The 22,451-nt window shown below is 50.4% G+C and overlaps 1 protein-coding gene and 1 long non-coding RNA gene across 4 annotated transcripts in view; one reads left to right on the forward strand and one right to left on the reverse strand.

Annotated features, from left to right (window-relative positions):
• UBOX5 (U-box domain containing 5) overlaps positions 1-18,499 on the forward strand; it is a 50,214-nt gene extending 31,715 nt beyond the window's left edge. Inside the window, exons 2-5 of one of the 3 annotated variants that reach the window (XM_054542090.2) lie at positions 2,412-2,506; positions 3,237-4,437; positions 10,378-10,539; positions 15,717-18,499. In XM_054542090.2, coding sequence (XP_054398065.1) covers positions 2,453-2,506; positions 3,237-4,437; positions 10,378-10,539; positions 15,717-15,925 — 1,626 coding nt within the window. In that variant the 5' untranslated portion in view covers positions 2,412-2,452 and the 3' untranslated portion in view covers positions 15,926-18,499. The remainder of the gene's footprint in view (positions 1-2,411; positions 2,507-3,236; positions 4,438-10,377; positions 10,540-15,716) is intronic. The other 2 variants (XM_054542091.2, XM_009233416.4) reach the window with 2 other exon arrangements.
• On the reverse strand, positions 13,544-19,335 carry LOC129052196 (uncharacterized). The gene is made up of 4 exons (XR_008517089.2): positions 18,501-19,335; positions 16,280-16,556; positions 15,578-15,753; positions 13,544-15,399 (listed from the first exon to the last, which is right to left on the reverse strand). It is a non-coding gene; the product is annotated as an uncharacterized LOC129052196 (long non-coding RNA).
• Positions 19,336-22,451: the final 3,116 nt, after the last annotated feature.

Genomic DNA, 22,451 nt, shown 5'->3' on the forward strand with positions numbered 1-22,451 from the left:
TACTTCCATTCGTTTTTACTTATTGTGGAGAACACGAAAGGTCAGAAGCCTGGAGACATTGTTAATATAATCTTTCAGAAAAGGAATTGTAGAAACTTTAGTCCATGTGGATTCCAGGCCAGATTCTAAAATTCTCTGGCAAAGCAAAGGTGTATGTGCCTCAAAGTGGGAAGCACTAGGAGTTTCAACACAGGCTCACAAAGAACAGGAGGCTTTAGGCCAGGGGCTCTCTACCCCATGAGATTCATGTTTCTTCTGTCATGATGAACTTAAAGCCAAATAGTATAAGCTACTTATGTACACACGCTAATGTGTGTAGGTCCACACACACACACCCTCCCCCCCCAACACACACAGAATGCCCTAACAGTACTGTAAAGGAAAAAATTTTAGGTATGATAATAAAATTTATTCTCATGTATAGATGTTTGGGTGTGACCATACTAGAAGGCATAAAGAAGTATTCAGAAGCTTTTACCATCACGCAGGAGTGCATGTGGAATGCAGACTGCTACAAATGCAGACTGACCGAGGTGGAGAGCTTTGCTCTCGGTGATGTGATTTTCAGAAATGGTGGACATCTCTTGGTAAAGGTCTGAACAAAACAAATATGACCTTCCTTTGGCTTACATGGAAGTTCCCATCCTAGAAAATTTAGCATATATGAAAAGCATGTTTAAAAATACTTTGTGTTTATATGTAAAACTGAGTTAGGGGCTAAGCTGAGATAATAGACATTTACAAGGCCCATGACAGATCTTCACTGTGCAGCAACTATCCACTCAAATGTTGCAGGATGCTTAGTATGCCTGGCTCCTGCAAGTGGCTCCTACTGGTTATGACAACAGAAGGGGCCCAGAGGGTGACCCTATCCCTCTCGGGCTAACAGAATTTTTCATGGCCATGACTGTCATGGAGAAAAGCATAAATGGCTGGCTGGCCTCACCAAGGAGTTGAGTTCCACTGGAGAGGTCTGCCACTGGGAGGGGTGTTTTCAGTGGCTTCCCTGCTTCTCCACAGAGTTACCAGAAGCCATTGGAATTGGCCATTAAAATGACTACTTGCATTAGATGTCCTTTTTTTTTTTTTTTTTTTTTTTTTGAGACGGAGTTTTGCTCTTGTCGCCCAGGCTGCAGTGCAATAGCGCAGTCTCGGCTCACTGCAACCTCCACCTCCCGGGTTCAAGTGATTCTCCTGCCTTAGCCTCCCGAGTAGCTGGGATTACAGGTGCCCGCCACCATGCCCAACTGCTTTTTGTATTTTTAGTAGAGATGGAGTTTCACCATGTTGGCCAGGCTGCTCTTGAACTCCTGACCTCAGGTGATCTGCCTGCCTCAGTCTCCCAAAGTGCTGGGATTACATGTATGAGCCACCGTGCCGGGCCTAGATGTCCTTTTAAGGTGCTTTCCAACCTTAATATTTTCTTTCTTTCTTTTCCTTCCTTTCTTCCCTCCCTCCCTCTCTCTCTTCCCTCCTTCTCTTGTCTTCCCTCCCTTCCTCCCTCCCTTCCTTCCTTCCTTCCTCCCTCACTCCCTCCCTCTCTTTCTCTCTCTTTTTCTTTCTTTCTGTCCTTCCCCAACTTCCTTCCTTCCGTCCTTCCTTTCTTTTTTCCTTTGAGACAGGGTCTCACTCCGTCACCTAGGCTGGAATGCAGTGGTGTGATCATAGCTCACTGTAGCCTTGAACTCCTGAGCTCAAGTGATCCTCCCACCTCAGCCTCCCAAATAGTTGTGACTATAGGTGCATATCAGACATAACAAGACCCCTACAACTTTTTGTTGTAGAGATGGGGTCTCTACAACAAGACCAGCTATGTTTCCCAGGCTGGTCTTGAACTTCTGGGCTCAAGAAATCCTACCACCTCAGCCTCCCAAATTGTTGGGATTACAGGCATGAGCCACCACACCTGGCCTCTGATAAATTTTCTATGTCTCAATAATGATGTTTTTGACTCATTGTTTTCATTTTAATAAGAAAACATAATTGCATTGACAAGTATTAAATGACAAGGATGCTTACCACCACTATAATTATTTTTTGTGACCCTTTGCATTCCGAACACTCTGTCCTTTCTCTGAGCTCAGCTACTTTTGCCACTCCCTTCCTGCGGCGACCCGCAGCACGGCTGATGGGCGTTGCCTCCATTGGGTCTTTGGAACAGCTGTTGGCTGGAGAACTGGCAGTCTTTGCCAACCTGTTGAGCCTGCCACAGAAGTCTTCTCTATAATTTTTCAGTGACTGATTTTTCCCCAACATCATGTATAGGATATAAGGAAAGTCAGTGTAGACTGTGAGAGTGTGTGTGTTCAAGTTTTTGTTGCCATCCTGTTTGATTCTCTTAAGAATCAACTTCTGAAAGTTTAGAATTGAATTTTACATTTTCTAATACTTAGTTTTATTTCTTATTTAAGGCTGCTTCTGATGCTTGGAAGGTATCCTCTCAGCCACAAAGATGGTAATAAATCTTTGCCTCCCACAGTTCAGACCAAGAATTCACTGCAACAAGGTAAACAAAACAAATACATACACATAAATATATTCTATCTTTGTCATGTGTTTCATCATTTCCTGCCTTGTGTGTGGATTTGATTCAGGCTTACTGCACTTTTGCCCTTGTTACTTTAGATTCCATCAGATGGTATTTAGGTAAGCATGGGGCAGGCTCACCTCTAGAATCACACAGCGCCATGATGAGGTGAGCTGTGACTCATTTTGTGCAGGGTCCTCTTCACTGTGCTCTTTGTTCTTTGGTGATCAATCTCAAGTCTCGTCAAAGTCATAGCAAAGGTAGAAATACTTTCTCTCCCCTGCAGTTCTCTCCCCAGATACTGTTTTGAAGGGAGTTTTGGTTGGATTGGGCAGGATTTTGTTGCTTGCTTTTTTTTTTTTTGGCAGGGAGGGGAGGGATACGGGGTCTTGCTATGTTGCCCAGGCCTATCTAACTCCTGGGCTAATGGGATCCTCCTGCCTCAGCCTCCTGAGTAGCTGGGACTACAGGTGTGTACCAACATGTCCAGCTCAGTTGCTCATATTTTTAAGGCTGGGGAATACTTGGGGGCCCTGATCTGGGACAATTGCCCTTGGCCTTTGATCTGATCTTGGATGCCCTGATCTGGGACAATTCAGTTTAATAGAGGAAATTTTAAAACGAGGAACCTCAGGCTTAAGAGTTTTCTTACAAGTGACAAGTTATCTTCATTTGGATCATTGTATCTTGTGTTTTTTATTAAATCTAGATATCAGCTGATGGTTACGAAGTAGAAAATCTCATCTCTGAAGATCTCACAAAGAGAAGCCGTGGTTTCAGGACAGAGTATTTCATTAAGCCACCAGTCTATGTGACAGTTTCATTTCCCTTTAATGTGGAAATCTGTAGGATCAACATAGACCTCACAGCTGGAGGAGGTCAGAACGTCACTGGCCTGGAAATGTACACATCTGCCTCATCTAGCAAAGTGTCTTGGAATACGCCCCAGTGCCGGACCCTGGGCCCAGCTGAGCCATCTGTCCCAGACAAGGAGGCGTTCACTTTGGTAGGCAAAGTCTTACTGAAAAACCAGAGCCAAGTGGTGTTTAGCCACAGGGGCTTCAAGGCCAGGCCCCCTTTTGGCCCGATGGAAGCCACACTCCCCTCCCCTGCCGTTGTGGCCCAGGAGCTCTGGAATAAAGGGGCTCTTTCCCTTAGCCACGTGGCCCACCTAAGGATCTGTATCACCCATGTGACAGGCGGCGGTATCCCTTGTATCAAGCGGTTGGAAGTGTGGGGTCAGCCGGCCAAGACCTGCTCCCAGGAAGTGATAGACAGCATCCTGCTGGTCGCCTCAGAGAACCTGCCCCAGGACGTGGCTCTACAGGCCCCAGCCTTGCCCATGGAAAGTGACTGTGACCCTGGGGACCAGTCTGAGAGCCAGCAGGCCCCCTCCAGCCTGCAGAAGCTGGCCGAGATCATTCAGGATGTGCCTGAGGAGTTCCTGGATCCCATCACCCTGGAGATCATGCCTTGTCCCATGCTGCTGCCCTCAGGCAAGGTCATCGACCAGAGCACACTGGAGAAATGTAACCGCAGTGAAGCCACATGGGGCCGAGTGCCCAGTGACCCTTTCACGGGGGTAGCTTTTACTCCACACTCTCAGCCCCTGCCTCACCCCTCCCTCAAGGCCCGGATTGACCATTTCCTGCTCCAGCACTCCATCCCTGGCTGCCATCTGCTTGGGAGAGCACAGACGGCATTGGCAGTGATCCCTTCTTCCGTTGTTCTGCCCTCTCAGAAAAGGAAGATAGAGCAGGCTGAACATGTCCCAGACAGTAACCTTGGTATAAATGCTTCCTGTTTTTCTGCCACAAGCCCTTTGGTCTTACCCACTACCTCAGAGCACACTGCTAAGAAAATGAAAGCCACCAATGAGCCCAGCCTGACACACATGGACTGCTCGACAGGTAATTCAGCATCCTGTGTCCGCAGCCAGGCTCATCCATCTCCTTCCCAGGAGCTCTCAGCTCTGCTGCCCTTTGCTTTGTGCTTGGCCAGCTTACATTCCCAAGGCTGTGACTGTGCTGCCTTCTTCCCATTTCCCATCCTGGGGCCCCTCAGCTTTGTCTTCAGACCAGTGACAACCTAGAGCCTTGGAGGGGTTCCGTGTGTTCTCGTCTATTCTCATCTGTTTCGAGGCTTCAGTCTGCGTGTTTCGCTCCTCTGCTGGTGATGGTCCCATGGGCACTATTGCCTTCCTTGGGGTCCCTTTATGTGCCCTGGCCTGGTCAACACTTTTTCCTGGGCTTGAAGCCTCTGGTTAGAGCTGCTGGGAGGAGAGATACCAGTCCCTCAAAGCAGAGAATCTCTTCTGGTGCCTTCTTTGTGTTACTCATGTCAGTGGGCTCCTCTGGGTATTGTTTCTAACCGTCACAGAGGTACAAGGATACATTGCATGGAGGTTCTCTGTGCGCCCCCTCACCATGTGGCATGAGGACACAGAAAAGGAAAAAGGACTAGGTTTGTGGGCCTTCCTTTCAGGAGAGGGTTACTGAAGAGAAAAGCCACAGTGAAGAAGGTGCACTCAGTAAATGTGTGGACAAATTGCAACATTCTCTTTGTGGTTTTTTCTGTTTTTCTTCTTTATTGCATTTGGCAGGATCCACCAGGTAAAATTGCAACATTTTTTTTTTTTTTTTTTTTTTTTTTTTTGAGATGGAGTCTCGCTCTGTCACCCAGGCTGGAGTGCAGTGGCACGATCTCAGCTCACTGCAAGCTCCGCCTTCTAGGTTCAAACCATTCTCCTGCCTCAGCCTCCCGAGTAGCTGGGACTACAGGCGCCCACTGCCACACCTGGCTAATTTTTTGTATTTTTAGTAGAGACGGGGTTTCACCTTGTTAGCTAGGATGGTCTCGATCTCCTGACCTTGTGATCCGCCCACCTTGGCCTCCCAAAGTGCTGGGATTACAGACGTGAGCCACCGCACTCGACTTCTGTTTTTTGTTTTGTTTTGTTTTGTTTTGTTTTTTGAGATGGAGTCTTGCTCTGTCACCAGGCTGGAGTGCAGTGGCGTGATATTGGCTCACTGCAACCTCCGCCTCCCAGGTTCAAGTGATTCTCCTGCCTCAGCCTCTGGAGTAGCTGGGATTACAGTCTCACGCCACCACGCCCAGCTAATTCTTGTATTTTTAGTAGAGAAGGGGTTTCACCATGGTGCCCAGGATGGTCTCAACCTGTTAATCTCGTGATCCGCCTGCCTCGGCTTCCTAAAGGGCTGGGATCTGTAAGCCACTGTGCCTGGCCTGCAACATTCTTGAGTATGAGATTTAAGGATCCTGGCTTCCTGCCTCTTCCCTGGGGCATTGCCAGTGATTTCTAGGGCCGTTGATGCTGCTCTCTCCTGAGGTGAGCAGCCCTGGTTCACTGGGTGACCTCCACAGCTGAACGTGTTCAGTGTGAATACCTCAGCGTAAGCTGGATGTTGGATCTTAGGCTGAGATAGATGTTTTTTTGTTGTTGTTGAGATGAGTCTCACTCTGTTACCCAGGCTGGAGTGCAGTGGCACAATCTCGTCTCACTGCAACCTCCGCCTCGCAGCTTCAAGCAATTCTCCTGCCTCAGCCTCCCGAGTAGCTGGGATTACAGGCATGTACCACCACACCGGCTAATTTTTTGTATTTTTAGTAAAGACAGGGTTTCACCATGTTGGCCAGGTTGGTCTCGAACTCCTGACCTCAGGTGATTCGCCCGCCTCAGCCTCCCAGAGTGCTGGGATTACAGGCATGAGCCACCGCGCCTGGCCTGAGATAGATGTTTTTATCATGTTAAAGAAGTATTGGTTATCTATTGCCAGGTAACAAATTACCCCAAAACTTACTGGCTTATAGCAACAAACATTCATTGTCTGATAACTTCTGTGGGTCACAAATCCCAGCATAACTTGGCTGGATTCTCTGCTTCAGGGTCTCCCAAGGCTGCCATCAAACTGGTGGCCGAGGCTGTGGTCATCTCAAGGATCAACTGGGGAAGCATTTATTTCTAGTCTCACCCACATGATTGTTGCAAGATTCAGCTCGTTGATGCATTGTTGGACTGAGGCCTCACTTGCTGGTTGGCTGTTGGCCCAAGGCTGCCCTCGGTTCCTTGCCTTGTGGGCCTCTCCATAGGGCAGTGTACTGTGTGGCAGCTGTGCGTTCCAGAGAGAGTGCACAGACGAGGGAAATCCATCTTTTAGAATGTAATCTTGAAAGTCACACTCCTCACTTCTATTGTATTCTTATTTTTCCCAAGGTATTTGTTAATTGCTTATTTATAATATCAAGAGAAATGATTTCTTAGCCTCCATCTTCATATTTCTTAGTTCGAGAACACAGATCAGTGACAAACTTCTGTGTAATTCAACCTAAATAATTCCTTCCTTCCTTCCTTCTTTTTTGAGATGGAGTCTCACTGTGTCACTCAGGGTAGAGTGCAGTGGTGTGATCTTGGCTCACTTCAATCTCTGCCTCCCGGGTTCAGGCAATTCTCATGCCTCAGCCTCTGGAATAGCTGGGACTATAGGTGCGTGCCAACACGCCTGGCTGATTTTTTTTTTCTTTTTTTTTTTTGAGACGGAGTCTCACTCTGTCGCCCAGGCTGGAGTGCAGTGGCGCGATCTCGGCTCACTGCCAGCTCTGCCTCCTGGGTTCACGCCATTCTCCTGCCTCAGCCTCCCGAGTAGCTGGGACTACAGGCACCTGCCAACACACCCGGCTAATTTTTTTAATACTTTTAGTAGAGACGGGGTTTCACCGTGTTAGCCAGGATGGTCTTGATCTCCTGACCTCATGATCCACCCGCCTCGGCCTCCCAAAGTGCTGGGATTAAGGCGTGAGCCACCGCGCCCGGCTGATTTTTGTATTTTTATGAGACAGAGTCTCACTCTGTCACCCAGGCTGGTGTGCAATAGCACAATCTTGGCTCACTGTAATCTCCGCCTCCTGGCCTAAGCAATTCTCCTGCCTCAGCCTCCAGAGTAGTTGGGATTACAGGTGCCCACAACCGTGCCCAGCTAATTTTTGTATTTTTAGTATAGACTGGGTTTTGTCATGTTGGCCAAGCTGATCTTGAACTCCTGACCTCAGGTTATCTACCTGCCTCGGCCTCCCAAAGTGCTGGGATTACAGGCATGAGCGATAGTGCCCGGCCTGTTAATGGTTTCTTTTTGTTTTGTTTTTTTGGAGACAGTCTCCCTCTGTTGCCCAGGCTGGAGTGCAGCAGTGACGCAATCTCTGCTCACTGCGACCTCTGCTGCTGGGATTTAAGTGATTCTCCTGTCTCGGTAGCTAAGACTACAGGTGCACAGCACCATACTGGCTAATTTTTTTTATTTTTATTTTTATTTTTTGAGACGAAGTCTCGTTCTGTTGCCCAAGCTGGAGTGCGGTGTCGCAATCTCTGCTCACTGCAACCTCCGCCTCCCGGATTCAAGTGATTTTCCTGCCTCAGCCTCCTGATTAGCTGGGATTACAGGCGCTCGCTATGCCTGGCTAATTTTTGTGTTTGTAGTAGAGATGGGGTTTCGCCATGTTGGCCAGGCTGGTCTTGAACTCCTGACCTCAGGTGATCTGCCTGCCTCAGCCTCCCAAAGTGCTGGGATTACAAGTGTGAGCCACCACGCCGAGCCCTGTTATTTATTTATTTATTATTATTATTATTTTTATATAGTGACGGAGTCTCGCTCTGTCGCCCAGGCTGGAGTGCACTTGTGCAATCTTGGCTCACTGCAACCTCTGCCTCCTGGATTCTAGCAATTCTCCTGCTTCTGCCTCCCGAGTAGCTGGGACTACAGGCACATGCCACCACACCTAGCTAATTTTTTGTATTTTATTAGAGACGGTGTTTCAACATGTTGCCCAGGCTGGTCACAAACTCTGAGCTCAGGCAATCCACCCACCTTGGCCTCCCAAAACTCTGGGATTACAGGCATGAGCTACAGCACCTGGCCCCTGTTCATAGTTTTTAATGGTTCTGTTTGCTAGTGTTAGGATTTTTGTATTCATTAGTGAGGTTGGACTGTAGTGTGTGTGTGTGTGTGTGTGTGTGTGCCATCTTTGGTCAGGTGTCATCAATGATTTTTTTGTTCCATAGAAAGAATTTAGAATTTTTTCTTTTCTGTGCTCTGGAACAATTGAATAGTATTGGAATACCCACTCTGCCTGTCTAGTAGAAGTCCCTGTGATTGTCAGTGCTTGGTGCTTGTGGAGGGTAGCTCTTTGACACGTTTCCTTTTTTTTTTTTTTTTTTTTTGAGCTGGAGTCTCGCTCTGTCGCCCAGGCTGGAGTGCAGTAGTGTGATTTTGGCTCACTGCAACCTCTGCCTCCTGAGTTCAAGCAAATCTCCTGCCTCAGCTTCCCAAGTAGCTGGGATTACAGGCACGCACTACTACGCCTGGCTAATTTTTGTATTTTCATTAGAGACAGGATTTCGCCATGTTGACCAGGCTGGTCTTGAACTCCTGACTTCAGGCGATCTGCCTGTCTCAGCCTCCCAAAGTGCTGGGATTACAGGTGTGAGCCACTGTGCCTGGCCTGGCAACCTTTTCTTTTTCCTTATGGAAATTATTCTGTTTAGAGTTGATCATTCTTTTAGTTTCCTATGTTCTTCTAAAAGACTATGCAAATAGTATGCTTAATGTTTATTTCTGTGTCTTTGGTTTTAAGAGTAAATTCTAGTTAACATGACCTTCAGAAACTCCTGGAAACATCTGAGGCGCACTGGGGTGGAACAAGGAAAAAGGTCCTTAGACCTCAGTGTCAGTTTGTGGAGGTCTCAGTCCTGTTGGCCTTGACAGACTTGGTGACTCAGGACCATGCTGACTAGGGCTCCTTCAAGGCCCTAAGCTGATGTCCTGTGTCCTGCAAACAGTGGACAAAAGGTTCCATTCTCCTCTTTGAGACAGCATTGCAAATTTTTCTGCCAGGCAGGTCCCTGGGGCCTTTCTTGGGCAGCTGTCCCCCTACCCCTTTGGCCTTCACCCTCATTCCATGGCTTGGCTTTCTGTTGATCCTACACTGAAGGTCCCCTAAATTGTGGCGTGGTCAGTGTGGGGTCTTAGTTCTATTCGGTAAAAACTGCTTTGTTTTACTTAACAGGAGAGAGGACATGAACACCTAGAAAATGCAGATGAACCCCCCTGGGGGGTGGTGGGGTCCCCAGAAGGGCGGAGTTAGGGAAAGAGAAGACTAAGGCCTCTGGGGAGGGAATGGGGGGCAGGGAGCAGGAGTCCAAAGCCAGCGTTTGCTTGCCCCAGTTATTTTCTTGGCCAGCAAGGAGGCCTTTAGAAAGGAGGCCAGGAGCTGTGGCTCACGCCTGTAATCCCAGCACTTTGGGAGGCAGAGGCAGGCGGATCACGAGGTCAGGAGGTCTCCTAGCCAACATGGTGAAACGCCGTCTCTACTAAAATACAAAAAATTAGTCAGGCGTGGTGGTGCGCACCTGTAGTCCCAGCTACTTGGGAGGCTGAGACAGGGGAATCGCTTGAACCCAGGAGGCGAAGGTTGCAGTGAGCTGAGATGGCACCCCTGCACTCCTTCTCAGCCTGGGCGACAGACCAAGGCTCCATCTCAAAAAAAAAAAAAGGAGGGTGCAGTTCTGCAGTTGAGCCACGAGGTGGCTCATGTCTGCCCAGCAGTTTCTCCAGGAGGAGAAAAGCCTGAAGCAGGTGGGAAGGGCAGGAACTGCCCGGGTTCCCAGGGCTTTACCTCCCAGTGTTCTGTCATGGTCCGCCAGTAGACATTAGGATGGAGTTTCGTTACATTGATGTGTGAGATTGGAGGTGCCGTTTTTATAGCCCTCGTAGGACTTGGGGCTGTTCTCTTTTGCGGAGCCTGTCTCTGGATGTTGTGCTGTGCGCATCTCTCGACAGGTCCACTGTCCCACGAGCAGAAGCTGTCACAAAGCTTGGAAATTGCCTTGGCATCCACCCTTGGCTCCATGCCCTCCTTCACGGCACGGCTGACCAGGGGACAGCTCCAGCACCTTGGCACAAGAGGGAGCAGCACTTCCTGGAGGCCTGGCACCGGCTCGGGTAACATGGGCCCCGCCATCTCCTTGGAGCCTTGGAACGGGTGGTCTGTTTTCTGTCTCTGAATGCTGGGCCGAGTCCCTGGGGGCTCTGTGGACCTGCCTGGCCAGCCTCCCCGTCAGTTCCAACACCCACCCTGGGAGAGAACCTGTTCTCTTGCCTTTTCCAGGGGTAGTTGAGGGGCTGCCTATGAACTTAAACTCCTCACAAGAAAAGGCTTTCTTTAGTCAATCCTTAGTAATTCTGTGGATGTAGGGCTTGGCCACCCTCTGCTGTGTTTCCTTGTGAGATCTAATGTTAATTATTTTCTCCTGAGGATTTTTGTTTCTCTTTTTATTTGTTGTTGTTATTTATTTATTTATTTGAGACTGCATCTCGCTCTGTTGCCCAGGCTGGAGTGCAGTGGCACAGTCTCAGCTCACTGCAACCTCCGCCTCCTGGATTCAAGCTATTCTCCTGCCTCAGCCTCCTGAGTAGCTGGGATTACAGGCGCCTGCCACCATGCCCGCCTAATTTTTTGTATTTTTAGTAGAGACGGGGTTTCACCATGTTGTCCAGGCTGGTCTCGAACTACCGACCTCGTGATCCGCCCGCCTCGGCCTCGCAAAGCACTGGGATTACAGGATTGAGCCACCGTGCCTGGCCTTTTTTGTTATTTTTTCTCATCTAGTCTGTCTGCAGTCTGACATCCGGGGCACTTTATGTAAATGTGAAGAGAGGTTTGGTTGGGTTTGTCGTCCTCATCCCTTCAGATTAACAATTCCGTCAGTGTTTTAGAAAGAGCAGTGGGGGGAGGGGGGAGGGATAGCATTGGGAGATATACCTAATGCTAGATGATGAGTTAGTGGGTGCAGCGCACCAGCATGGCACATGTATACATATGTAACTAACCTGCACATGGCGCACATGTACCCTAAAACCTAAAGTATTATAATAATAATAATAAAGAAAGAGCAGTGGCAGCTTATGGGCCACTTTTGCCTAAACTGAACCTTGACCCCCATTGTATGCCAGAATCTATTAGGATACAAAGCAAGAGAAACTGATTGCAACGGGAGGCATTTTTTACGAGATGGAGCTCATGCTGTGCGAAACGCCTTCTCTCTTGGCTTTTAGGCTGTTTTGCTTCTTTTCTCCTATCTTCGGTGGTCCCTCTTCAGTTTCCATTGCCAATTGCCTTCTCTGCCAGCTCTGGCGCTGGACTCTCTAATCTCAATATTCTCTGTTACCCAAGTGAGTACCCACATCTCCGGCAACTGTCCATGTTCCCCTGTAGCTCCTGCCTCTCCTTGGAACTCATCCTGCTGCCCTGACAGCACTCAACATCCTCTCTCTTTTTTCTTTTTTTAAGATGGAGTCTTGCCCGTTGCCCAGGCTGGAGTGCAATAGCACGATTTCAGCTCACTGCCAATTCCGCCTCCTGGGTTCAAGTGATTCTCCTGCCTCAGTCTCCCAAGTAGCTGGGATTACAGGCACCCGCCACCACACCCAGCTAATTTTTGTATTTTTAGTAGAGATGGGGTTTCACCATGTTGGCTAGGCTGGTTTTGAACTCCTGACCTCAGGTGATCCACCTGCCTCGGCCTCTCAAAGTGCTGGGAATACAGGCATGAGCCATCATGGCCGGGCTCAGCATCCTCTCTCAAGGAAACATTCAGACTCTGTACTGCTGGCATCTGCCCTCCAGAGCTTTTCCCCCTCACTGCCCCCATCATCCCACCTGGGTAAGGGCAGCATCTTCTGTCTTGTGAGGCTTCTAACACAGAAGTCATTCTCGATTTCCTTCAGTGTCCCCATCCTGACATTCTGTTCATTATCAGGTCCTGTCCATCCTCCCCCAAGGTGACCTCAGGTTAGTCCCCTGCTCTCCTTCTGTGGCCCCTCCCCTGGCTGCAGCTCCCACTGCCTCACCCCCAGACTCCTGCAGTGGCCCCTGCTGGTATCCCCCCATCCTCGCTTTACTGTGGCTCATCATCCTCATAGCAGTCGGGTCTTTTTACCATGTCAGCCCATCACCATGCTCCACTTCTTCAAATCCTACCATGGCATCCCCTGACCTTAGGATAAAACCTCAACTCCCACTCCCTCTGAGGTCCTGCCTGCTGGAGCCCCCATGTCTCCTCCTCTGCAGTCTTATCTGAAGCCCACTCTCACTGTGTCTTTTTTTTTTTGTTTTTTTTTTTTGAGACAGAGTCTTGCTCTGTTTCGCTCTATTGCCTGGGCTAGAGTACAATGGTGCAATCTCGGCTCACTGCAACCTCCACTTCCTGGGTTCAAGCAATCTTCCTGTCTCAGCCCCCACTAGTAGCTGGGATTACAGGCACACGCCACCAAGCCCAGCTAATTTTTTTTTTTTTTGTATATTTAGTAGAGACAGCGTTTCGCCATGCTGGCCAGGCTGGTCTCGAACTCCTGACCTCAGGTGATCCACCTGCCTCAGCTTCCCAAAGTGCTGGGATCACAGGTGTGAGCCACTGCACCCAGCCTCACTGTGTCTTTTTCTTTTCTTTTCTTTTTGAGACGGAGTCTCGCTCTGTCGCCCAGGCTGGAGTGCAGTGGCACGATCCTGGCTCACTGCAACCTCTTCCTCCCTGGTTCAAGCAATTCTCCTGTCTCAGCCTTCTGAGTAGCTGGGACTGCAGGCGCCTGCCACCATGCCCGGCTAATTTTTGTATTTTTAGTAGAGACGGGGTTTCGCTGTGTTGGTCAGGCTGGTCTCGAACTCCTGACCTCAGGTGATCCACCCACCTCAGCCTCCCAAAGTGCTGGGATTACACTGGGATTACAGGTGTGAGCCACCGTGCCCGACCACTGTGACTTTTTCTTTAACGGATAGTCTGTTCTTTGTGCTTGCTCTCCTTTCATTCTGTGTAGCTGGCCCCTTTTTATTCTCACAGCTCTTCCTACAGGAGGCCATGTTAGCCCACCCTGTTCAAAGCAAGCCCTCTTTTTTATCCTCTCTCTTAGTCACCTCAGTTTGCAGTTATATACTTGGGTTTCCAGTCTGCCCAGGGCACAATAATTGTCTTTTCCTTGATGATTTTTTTTTTTTTCTGTCACTGAAACTGCCCCTGGGACTCTGGGCCTCTGAGATCGTTTAATGGGACTTCTGGTCAGTGCTGGGGGGGAATTGGGGCCCTTGCATGCTTCTGTGGTGTTGTGCCAGGTGTGCTTTTTAAAACTGATGGAAAATAAATTCTCATCATGCACTGTGGGTCAGGCAGATCTCTGAAGCCTCTGACAGAGCCTGCATGAAAGGGGCACCACTGAAAAGCAGTCAGTGGCTCTTTCCTCCTGCTTCCTCCGCTCCCTTCTTTCCCCCCTCCCTCCCCACCTTCATTCCTCCCTTGCTTCTCTCTCCCTCCTTCCCATCCCTATAGAGGTAAAACTTTCCACTCACTGGGGAATTTTTGGCTTGTGTGCACAGGAGAGGCACCGGTACTTTTATGTTGCTTAATGTTTGGCCCAAAGAAAACACCCGCAGCCAGGCCACTCTTTCCTGGCTACAGTTCTCAGGGATGCGGAGGCAGGAACACTTCAGTTCCTGCTCCCCGTGTAGGGCACCCCTGCCCTCCCTTCTTTGGTGCCTGGTGCCCGAGTGTAGATGGCAGGTCCATTCATCACATGTGGATGGAGCACTTGCCCTGTGAGGTGCTGCACCAGATCCTGAGGCCAGATGAGAAACATGGACATAGTCCTGACCCTCAGGGCCTGCAAAGCCTGGGGAGGAAGCAGGCATCCTACCTTGGAGGCTGAGAAGGGCTAGTGGGCTCCAAAAGCACAGGAAAGGGGCAATCCGGGGTGGCTTCATGGAATGGGTGTGATCTGAGCCAGGTCTCCAGATAAGGGCATTCTAGGCAGAGGGAACAGCAAGCACAAAGTGAGGAGGCCAGCAGCGCAGAGTGTGCAAAGAAGTGATTGGAAGCTGCTGGACTCTAAAAGTTGAGACTGGTGTGAAGAGAGGTGAGGAGGCTGGGTGGGCCGTGCAGGGAGTCTTGACTGTCCCAAAAGTTGGGGAGCTCCTAAGAGGTAGAAAGCAGAGTTATGGGGTGGTCAAGTTACATAGGTGGGTCATTGGAGGCAGCTTTGAGGACAGATTGAGAAGACAAGCCTGGAGCAGGTGAATAGTTAGGAAGAGATGTGTTGAGTGGCCTGGATTATGGTGATGAAATGGACAGAGAGAAGGGGGGTTAAGAAACATTTCTGAAGCAAATTGGTTTGAGGTTCCTTTGGGGTCCTCCAGAGAGTAATGGCTAGGAATGGAGACATGGACCGCAAGGAGGACAGGCAAGCCCATCCCCTGTCACTCTCCAGAGGGGCCATGAGGGAAGGAAGAGCCGTGGGTGCAGCCTGGTGGGGCGTGGCCGGAGCTGCTCACTGTGACCTTCATTCAAGGATGCCCTGCAGGAGTTGCAGAAAGAGGGAGAGCCTGCCCAGAGGGCCAGGGCAGCACAGGAGGGGGATTGAGGAGTTGGGAGCAGGGCTGCCAGTAGCAGTGAGGGGGCTGCAGGCTGCAGGGCTGAAGGGAGCAGGAGCTAGGCCCCAGTGGCAGGTGCACTGCAGGCCTCAGCCTTATCTCTGCTGACCTCCCTTCTCACACTTCTCCAACCTTGGTACACTGGACCATGTGCTGCTTTTCCTTTTTTTTTTTTTCTTTTTTGTAGAGACAGGATCTCACTATGTTGCCCAGGCTGGTCTTGAACTCCTGGCTTCAAGTGATCCTTCTGCCTCAACCTCCCAAAATGCTGGGATTACAGGCTTGAGCCACCCCACTGGCCTGCCTTTTCCTTCTCTTGTCGCCTCTCACATTTCTTGCAGTTTATCTTGTCAGAGTGAGCTGTGCCTTGCTCCAGCCTTGGCCACCTATCACGGGGGAAAGTAAACCTTGCTGGGAGACCAGGAGGAAGGGCCCAGTCCTTCCTGCTGCCCTCAGAAGCCAGCTCTTCTCAAGCATTCGTAGAGGCACTGAGATTTGGTCAAAGATGATAGAGAAGAGGCCTCCCCGGTTCCCAGGCTCCCTCTCCCGCTTCCACTCCCCTACCTGATCAGCCTGGGATGGACTCGGGAGGGATGAAGCCAGATGCTGCAGCAGCATGGTGGGAAGGCTCTGCCTCTCAGAGCAGCCTGGACCATGGAGCAGCTTTCCTAACCCTGGCCTGTTTTCCTTCCTGATTCACCAGAGCAGCCTGGGAGCATCCCGGGCCCCGAGTGTGCCTCCTGCAAAAGAGTATTTTCTCCCTACTTCAAAAAGGAGCCGGTGTACCAGTTGCCCTGCGGCCACCTCCTGTGCCGACCCTGCCTGGGTGAGAAGCAACGCTCCCTGCCCATGACGTGCACAGCCTGCCAGCGGCCGGTTGCTAGCCAAGACGTGCTGCGGGTCCACTTCTGAGTGACTGGCCTCCACTGGAGGAGACCCATCGCTGGGAGGAGCTGAGGGGGAACAGGAGCAGGGCCACAGCACCCCTGAGGTCTGGCCAGGTCCCAGGTGCAGAGCTGCCTGCTCCCTCCCGGGGCTCTTCTTCATCACCTCACGGTATAGCACATTGCTTCTGCGCTGGTAGCAATAGGGCAACAAAGCCATAGGCTGGAGGGCGGGGGGATGTCCCTGCCTCCCTGCCACCCCCCCTGCCTGAGCCCAGGGCCTGCTGGAGCCAGCCCCACCCTAGGCAGAAAGACCCCCGCTGAGGGCCCCCCATGCAGTCCGCATACCCCCCTATCCAGCAGGGCACTGTGGGTGGCTCACCCTAGATTGTGGCCCAGATCTCAGGAGTCTCTGCCTTCAGGGTCATCCAAAAGTGGACCTTGGGGGCAGTGGGGGTGTCTGTGGAGTGCATGACTCAGCCCCCCGACTCGCAGCCTTAATAAAGCGATGGTTGACGTCTGCTGTGGGTTTCCTCCTGGTGGAGTGCCCGTCTGTGTCATCACACTCCTGTCGCCCACCTGCACCCACACAAGTGGAGCTCACAGGGTAGCTGTGTGCAGTCACTGGAGCTTGCCAGGCTGTCATTCCTGTCGACGGCCTGAAAGGACACAAACTGGAATTTTCAGATCTGTCCCCTGCGTGAGGACTCAGAACCCAGGTTTGCAGGTGGGCATACGTGGTGGGAGGGTGGAGGGCTCCCTCTGACCAGTGCCAGCTGTGCTCAGCTGGCTTCTGAAACTGCTCCCTGAGGGGGAGCACAGCGTTTCCGCATGCGGCCGGTTTCAGGAAAAATGCTTGTTTATAGGCTGCATCCTTTTTTCAGCCCAACATTTAGCTTTATGGAGTCCCAAAGGGAAAATATATCCATATCCCTACAACTTGGTACTCTATCAGATTCCAGCCACTAGAAGAACCTCAGTGAGAAAACACACCCGCCTTTCCCTGTTCCCTTCTAAGCACGTTTGGGAAGGAACAGCCTAAAGATGCTTTTTAAAGCTGTATTTTACCCTTGAGCTTAGCCACGGGTCCCTGAACAGGCCTTCCTTGTGAACAGAATGTCCCTGTGAATAGGCACATTCCTTTCCTTCAGGCCGTCCAGGGCTCTAGTCCACACCCAAGACTTTAGAGATCTGGGTTTGGGGTTTAGTTGCTTTTTTTTTTTTTTTTTAATTGAGACAGGGTCAGTCTCTGTTGCCCAAGCTTGAGGGCAGTGGTGGAATCATAACTCATTGCAGCCTTGAACTCCTGGGCTTAAGGGATCCTTCCACCTCAGCCTCCCAGGTAGCAGGAACTATAGGCATGTGCCACCATGCCCAGCTAATTTTTTTATTTTTTGTAGAGACAAGGTCTTGCTATGTTGTCCGGACTGGTCTCAAATTCCTGGGCTCAAGCGATCCTTCCAAAGTGCTTGGATTGCAGGCATGAGCCACTTCGCCTAGCCACGCCTGCATTTTTGTGAGTTCCTACATCATTTGTCCACAAAGATGGCTTCAGAGAGGTGGTCACATGCTTCGCTCTGCTTCCCATTGGCACTGACCTTGATGCAGCCCTCACATGAGATTTGAGGGTCCTCGTGGATGGCCTGTGCCACCCTCGCTGGCGAGGCTCCTGTGTGCCCCTGGCTTTCTGGGTCTGTGCCTCTCCAGAATCTTGCCTTACCCTCCGGTGTGCTTGTGTTCTTAGAAAAGCCCCAGCGTGGCCGGGTATGGTGGCTCATGCCTATTATCCCAGCACTTTGGGAGGCCAGGTGGGTGGATCACTTGAGGTCAAGAGTTCGAGACCAGCCTGGCCAACATGGCAAAACCCCATCTCTACTAAAAATACAAAAATTAGCTGGGCATGGTGGTGTGTGCCTGTAATCCCAGCTACTCAGGAGGCTGAGGCATGAGAATCGCTTGAACCGGGGAGGCAGAGGTTGCAGTGAGCTGAGATCACACCACTGTACTCCAGCCTGGGCGACGGAGTGAGATTCCCTCTCAAAAAAAGAAAAGAAAAAAGCCCCAGCATGTAGCAAAAGCATTTCTTGGTGAGTGTGGGGGCTGGTGATTCCCACCTTCAACGTGTCATGGTTTCAGGGAACAGCCTACTTCCCACCAGCAGCTTGACACCCACAGTGTGTGCTCTGGCTGCTGGGAGCCCATCTCTCTGGGAGAAATCCTGTCCACCCAACCCCAAGAGCCCTAGCGTGCGGTCAGCGTCAGCACAGCGCTCCCAGATGAGGGCCGGGCTGCCTCCCTTTAAGCAGCTGTGTTGGAGGTACAGCCCAGACCGCCTGCAGGTCCCTGGGGATCTGCATTTCTAACAGGCTTCTGCCCCCAAGACTGCTCTGGTGGAAAATCCAGCCTGGGAGCCCCTGGAGTGGCAGGCCCTGTCCTAGGTACAGGTGGAGCCACGCCCAGGAGTTGCATTCGTTTTTCTTAATTGAAAGACTTCCCCCAAAAGGAAGTGGTCTTTTCACTACCCTTGCCAGAAACATGCCAAGCACCACTGGGCTCTGTTTCTGTCCCCTAGAAAATGGGAATAAAATTTCTTTTGCTGTCACCTGGCTCTGAAGGCAGTTTATTTCTCACTAGAGCCTGGACCCAGGCACAGAACAGCTGTAAACACGCAGAGTTTAAGTCCGCGGACGGATAAGACTCAGAACCTCAGAGCTTTGCTGTGGCCCTGCTGCCCTGCAGAGATCTTCCGCCCCCTCCATGACCACAGGGTCTGCGGGCACATGTCTCTTCCCCTTCCTGTGACAGTGACTCGGCCCTCTGAACGCAGGTCAGGGCCATGGTACCCCTGCGGTTTGGTGGGGGCAAAGGGGCCCAGGCGGCACCATTCTCCAAATCTCTCCTCCCAAGGTGCAAAGGTCTACCCTGTGGCTCTGCCTTTGGCCATTCTCTATCCTCACTCGCAGGGGCTTGGCTCTCCAGTCGCCCTTCCAGCCCCTGAGTAGGTGGAAGAGAGGTTGGCATCGGAAAAGAAGTAGATGAACCAAATGGCCAGGAAGAAGAACAGCTGCTCACAGTGTTCCATCTCCCTGCAGCTGGGCTGCGAGGCCCCAGAGCACCTGGGGCGTGGGGCTTAGTAGCTTCTTCCAGCCCCACACCTGCCTGGCTTCCCCCGTAGCTCTCCAGCTTGAGGCCTCCCAGCGGCTGGGCACTTTTCCATTCCCCAGGAGATGGGCCTTCTGACGCTTGGTGGCTGTAAGTAGGTCTGCAGACAAAGAGTCCTGCCCTAGAGGAAACCACTTTGCCTGCCCGGCCTCCTGCCTGTGGTATTGTGACATTGTGAGGCTGGGCTGGCTGCCATTGTGATGGCCACTGGGGTGGGAAGCTGCTTCAGGCTGGTTTCTCCCCCAGGGCTCCTGTGGGCCTTCGTTGAGCAGGTCCTGGCTTCAGAGCTGGCCCCCCGGGCTAGGCCTGCTGTTACCTCACCTGGCTGCTCAGCGTGCTTGCCAGTGCAGGCTCTTTCCTTCCAGTTCTGGATTGGAAGGGGCATGGCTGGGTTGTGAATTAGTGAAAACTGCACTGTCCCGTAGAGTAGCCACTAGCCACAGTGGCTATTTAATTAAAAGGAAATGAATTTTTAAACTCAGTTCATTACTCACGCCACCCACATTTAAAGTGCTTGATAGTCACATGGGGTTAGTGGCTACTGGGTTTCAGCCATAATCCCAAAAGACACAGTCCCAAAGGCCATAACCCCGAATGTTGAAATCCCTAAAGTCTAAAATCCCTGATGTCTAATTGAATCCCCAAACCATAAATGACAGATTTGAAGTTAGGTACAATTAAGTCTTCTTAAATTTGGACTTTTGAGATTGTGATTTTTAGGATTTCAGACTTCAGGGATTTTGATCTTTCGGGATTTCAACATTTAGGATTATGGTGATTGGGATCCTGTTTTGGGAGTTATGATCAGCACAGGTGGGTCCTATATTGGACAGCACAGATAGAGACCATTTCCACCATCACCGAAAGTTCTCCTGGACAGTGCTGGGCCAAAATAAGAGCTTGTTGCCCTTCCCTGTTATGAACTGTCACCTGGGAGAGGAGGAAAGCCCCCCCTCCATGGGGGCAGGAGAGCAGAACAATGGTGTACAAAATCAGACAGGCTTGAACCCCACCTGCCTTCCTCCCCCACTGGGCAGAAGCGGTACACCCAGGCTCCACCCAGCTGTAATGCACTCCCTCCCTTGCAGAGAGGTGCCTGAAATGGCTCTGTCTGTGCCAAGAGGGGTGACAAGATCTCCAGAGTGGCACAGGACTAAGGTGAGGACAAAGGAGGAAGACTTGGGATGGTCAAGTTTATTCCCTCAGGGTTTTCACCAATAATAGGATAATGCTACCCTTAACCCGGCTATCAAGCGGCCACAAACGTCTTGATGTTTCCCTTTCGATGTTTTCTGTAAAGAGAAAAATATTTCTAGGTATATAGTGTGTGAGTCTGTTGCCTGCTATTTCTAACACTATCTCATGGACATTTGCCTTTGTCATTAGATACTCTTCTTGTAAAGCTCATTTGTAGGCCGGGCGCGGTGGCTTATGCCTGTAATCCCAGCACTTTGGGAGGCCGAGGTAGGCGGATCACCTGAGGTCGAGAGTTTGGGACCTGGCCTACATGGTGAAACCCTGTCTCTACTAAAAAGACAAAAAATTAGCCGGGTGTGGTGGCGCACATCTGTAATCCCAGCTACTCAGGAGGCTGAGGCAGGAGAATCGCTTGAACCCGGGAGGCGGAGGTTCCAGTGATCTCACTAGCCAAGATCGCACCACTGCACTCCAGCCTGGGCAACAAGAGCAAAACTCCATCTCAAAAAAAAAATAAATAAATAAAGCTCATTTGTAAGAACAAGTCAAGGTAGCCAGGAAAACTCTGAAAAAGAACAGTTTGGTTTGTGGGTGGGGAGAACTAACCCACAAACAAAAAAATATAACAATTAGCTGGGCATGGTGGTGCGTGCCTGTAGTCCCAGCTACTCAGGAGGCCAAGGCAGGAGAATCACTTGAGCTTGGGAAGCAGAGGTTGCAGTGAGCCGAGATCAAGCCACTGTAATCCCAGCACTTTGGGTGGCCAAGGTGGGCGGATCGCCTGAGGTCAGGAGTTTGAGACCAGCCTGGCCAACGTGATGAAACCCCGTCTCTACCTGTGCAACAGAGGGAGACTCTGTCTCAAAACAAACCAAAAAACCTCTTACATGGCAAAATTCATTAGCAAGTAAAAACGAAAATTACAAGCTGGGAAAATATATTTGCAACCTGTATTAAATGGTTAATATCCATAACATATAGCTTCTAAAAATAACAGATTCACGAAGAAATACAAATGGCTTTTAAACATGTAAACAATGTTCAGCCTCACTCATAATATGATGAAATAAAGAGGACCATGAAAAACCACTTCTTGCTTAGCAGATTGGCAAAAATCTCCATGTTTGGTCACAATCTGTGGGTGAGACTTTGGGTTAACAGGAGCTGTCATATACTAATGCTCAGAATACAAAGGGTACAATCTTTGGCGGGGAATGTGGCAATATCTGGCTAAGTCATGTATGCATGTATCCTTCTACCCAGCCGTCCTACATCTAGGATTCTAGTCCAAAGATCCCCTGAAAAAATATGAAAAGAATTCCAGCCCCACCAGCAGGCAGCCTGGGCACCCAGAGCCGATCTTTGCAGGGCTGAGGAGCCATGTCACCCTCTGTGGAGGGGCCAGCTGTGTCCAGCCTATGGCCCAGAAGCAAGTGCTTTACACATGCATGATTTTATCAAGGAGATTATGGAGAACTTGGAGGCCATCCATGCATGTTAAAAACCTTTGCATTCAAAAGTTTTAATAAAAGTTTATATATCGAATAAACAATGTCCTAGGCATTGCACTAAATGCCTATGTATTATCTTATTTAATCCCCACTTGGAGTTAGGATGAAACACAGGCTCAGACCACAGAGAGCCCCTCTGATTGCCTACACAGCCTACAGAAGTGTCTTCACTTGGTTCCAAATCCACTGTGCAATCCAGAACCAGAGGCACAGCAGAGTCTAATTATGGAATAACAACCTCATGACCAGGCTCCAGCACAGCCTTTGAAATTCAGTATTACACCTCTAGGCACAAAAATACAAGATGCTCCCCCCATAAAGGCTCAGCAGAGTTAGTCTCAAGTAAATAGATGAATCTCCTGGTTGAAATGTGAATGGAAAAGTACTCGTCGTGTGCAGTTCCTGGGAGAGGAGGGTGTGGGGAGGAGGATGCACAGACGGGCTCAAGAACGGCCCTATCTGCGACCCAGGGCTCTGGGTACTAGGATCCTACCAAGGTGTGCTGCCTCTCTCCAGAGACCCCAGTGTGGGATACACGTGGCCAAAGAAGATCCAATTTGAAAGAGAAACTAAACTGGGTGTTGGGAAACCTTGTGAGAGTCGGTAACCAAAGGAGGCCTGCGTGGTCCTGGTGGAGTGGGAAGGTGTGAAGGGCAGACAGTGGAACAGGCCCAGGAAGGTCAG

This window comes from Pongo abelii, chromosome 21, assembly GCF_028885655.2.
Source record: "Pongo abelii isolate AG06213 chromosome 21, NHGRI_mPonAbe1-v2.0_pri, whole genome shotgun sequence".
In the NCBI taxonomy this organism is placed as follows: domain Eukaryota; kingdom Metazoa; phylum Chordata; class Mammalia; order Primates; family Hominidae; genus Pongo; species Pongo abelii.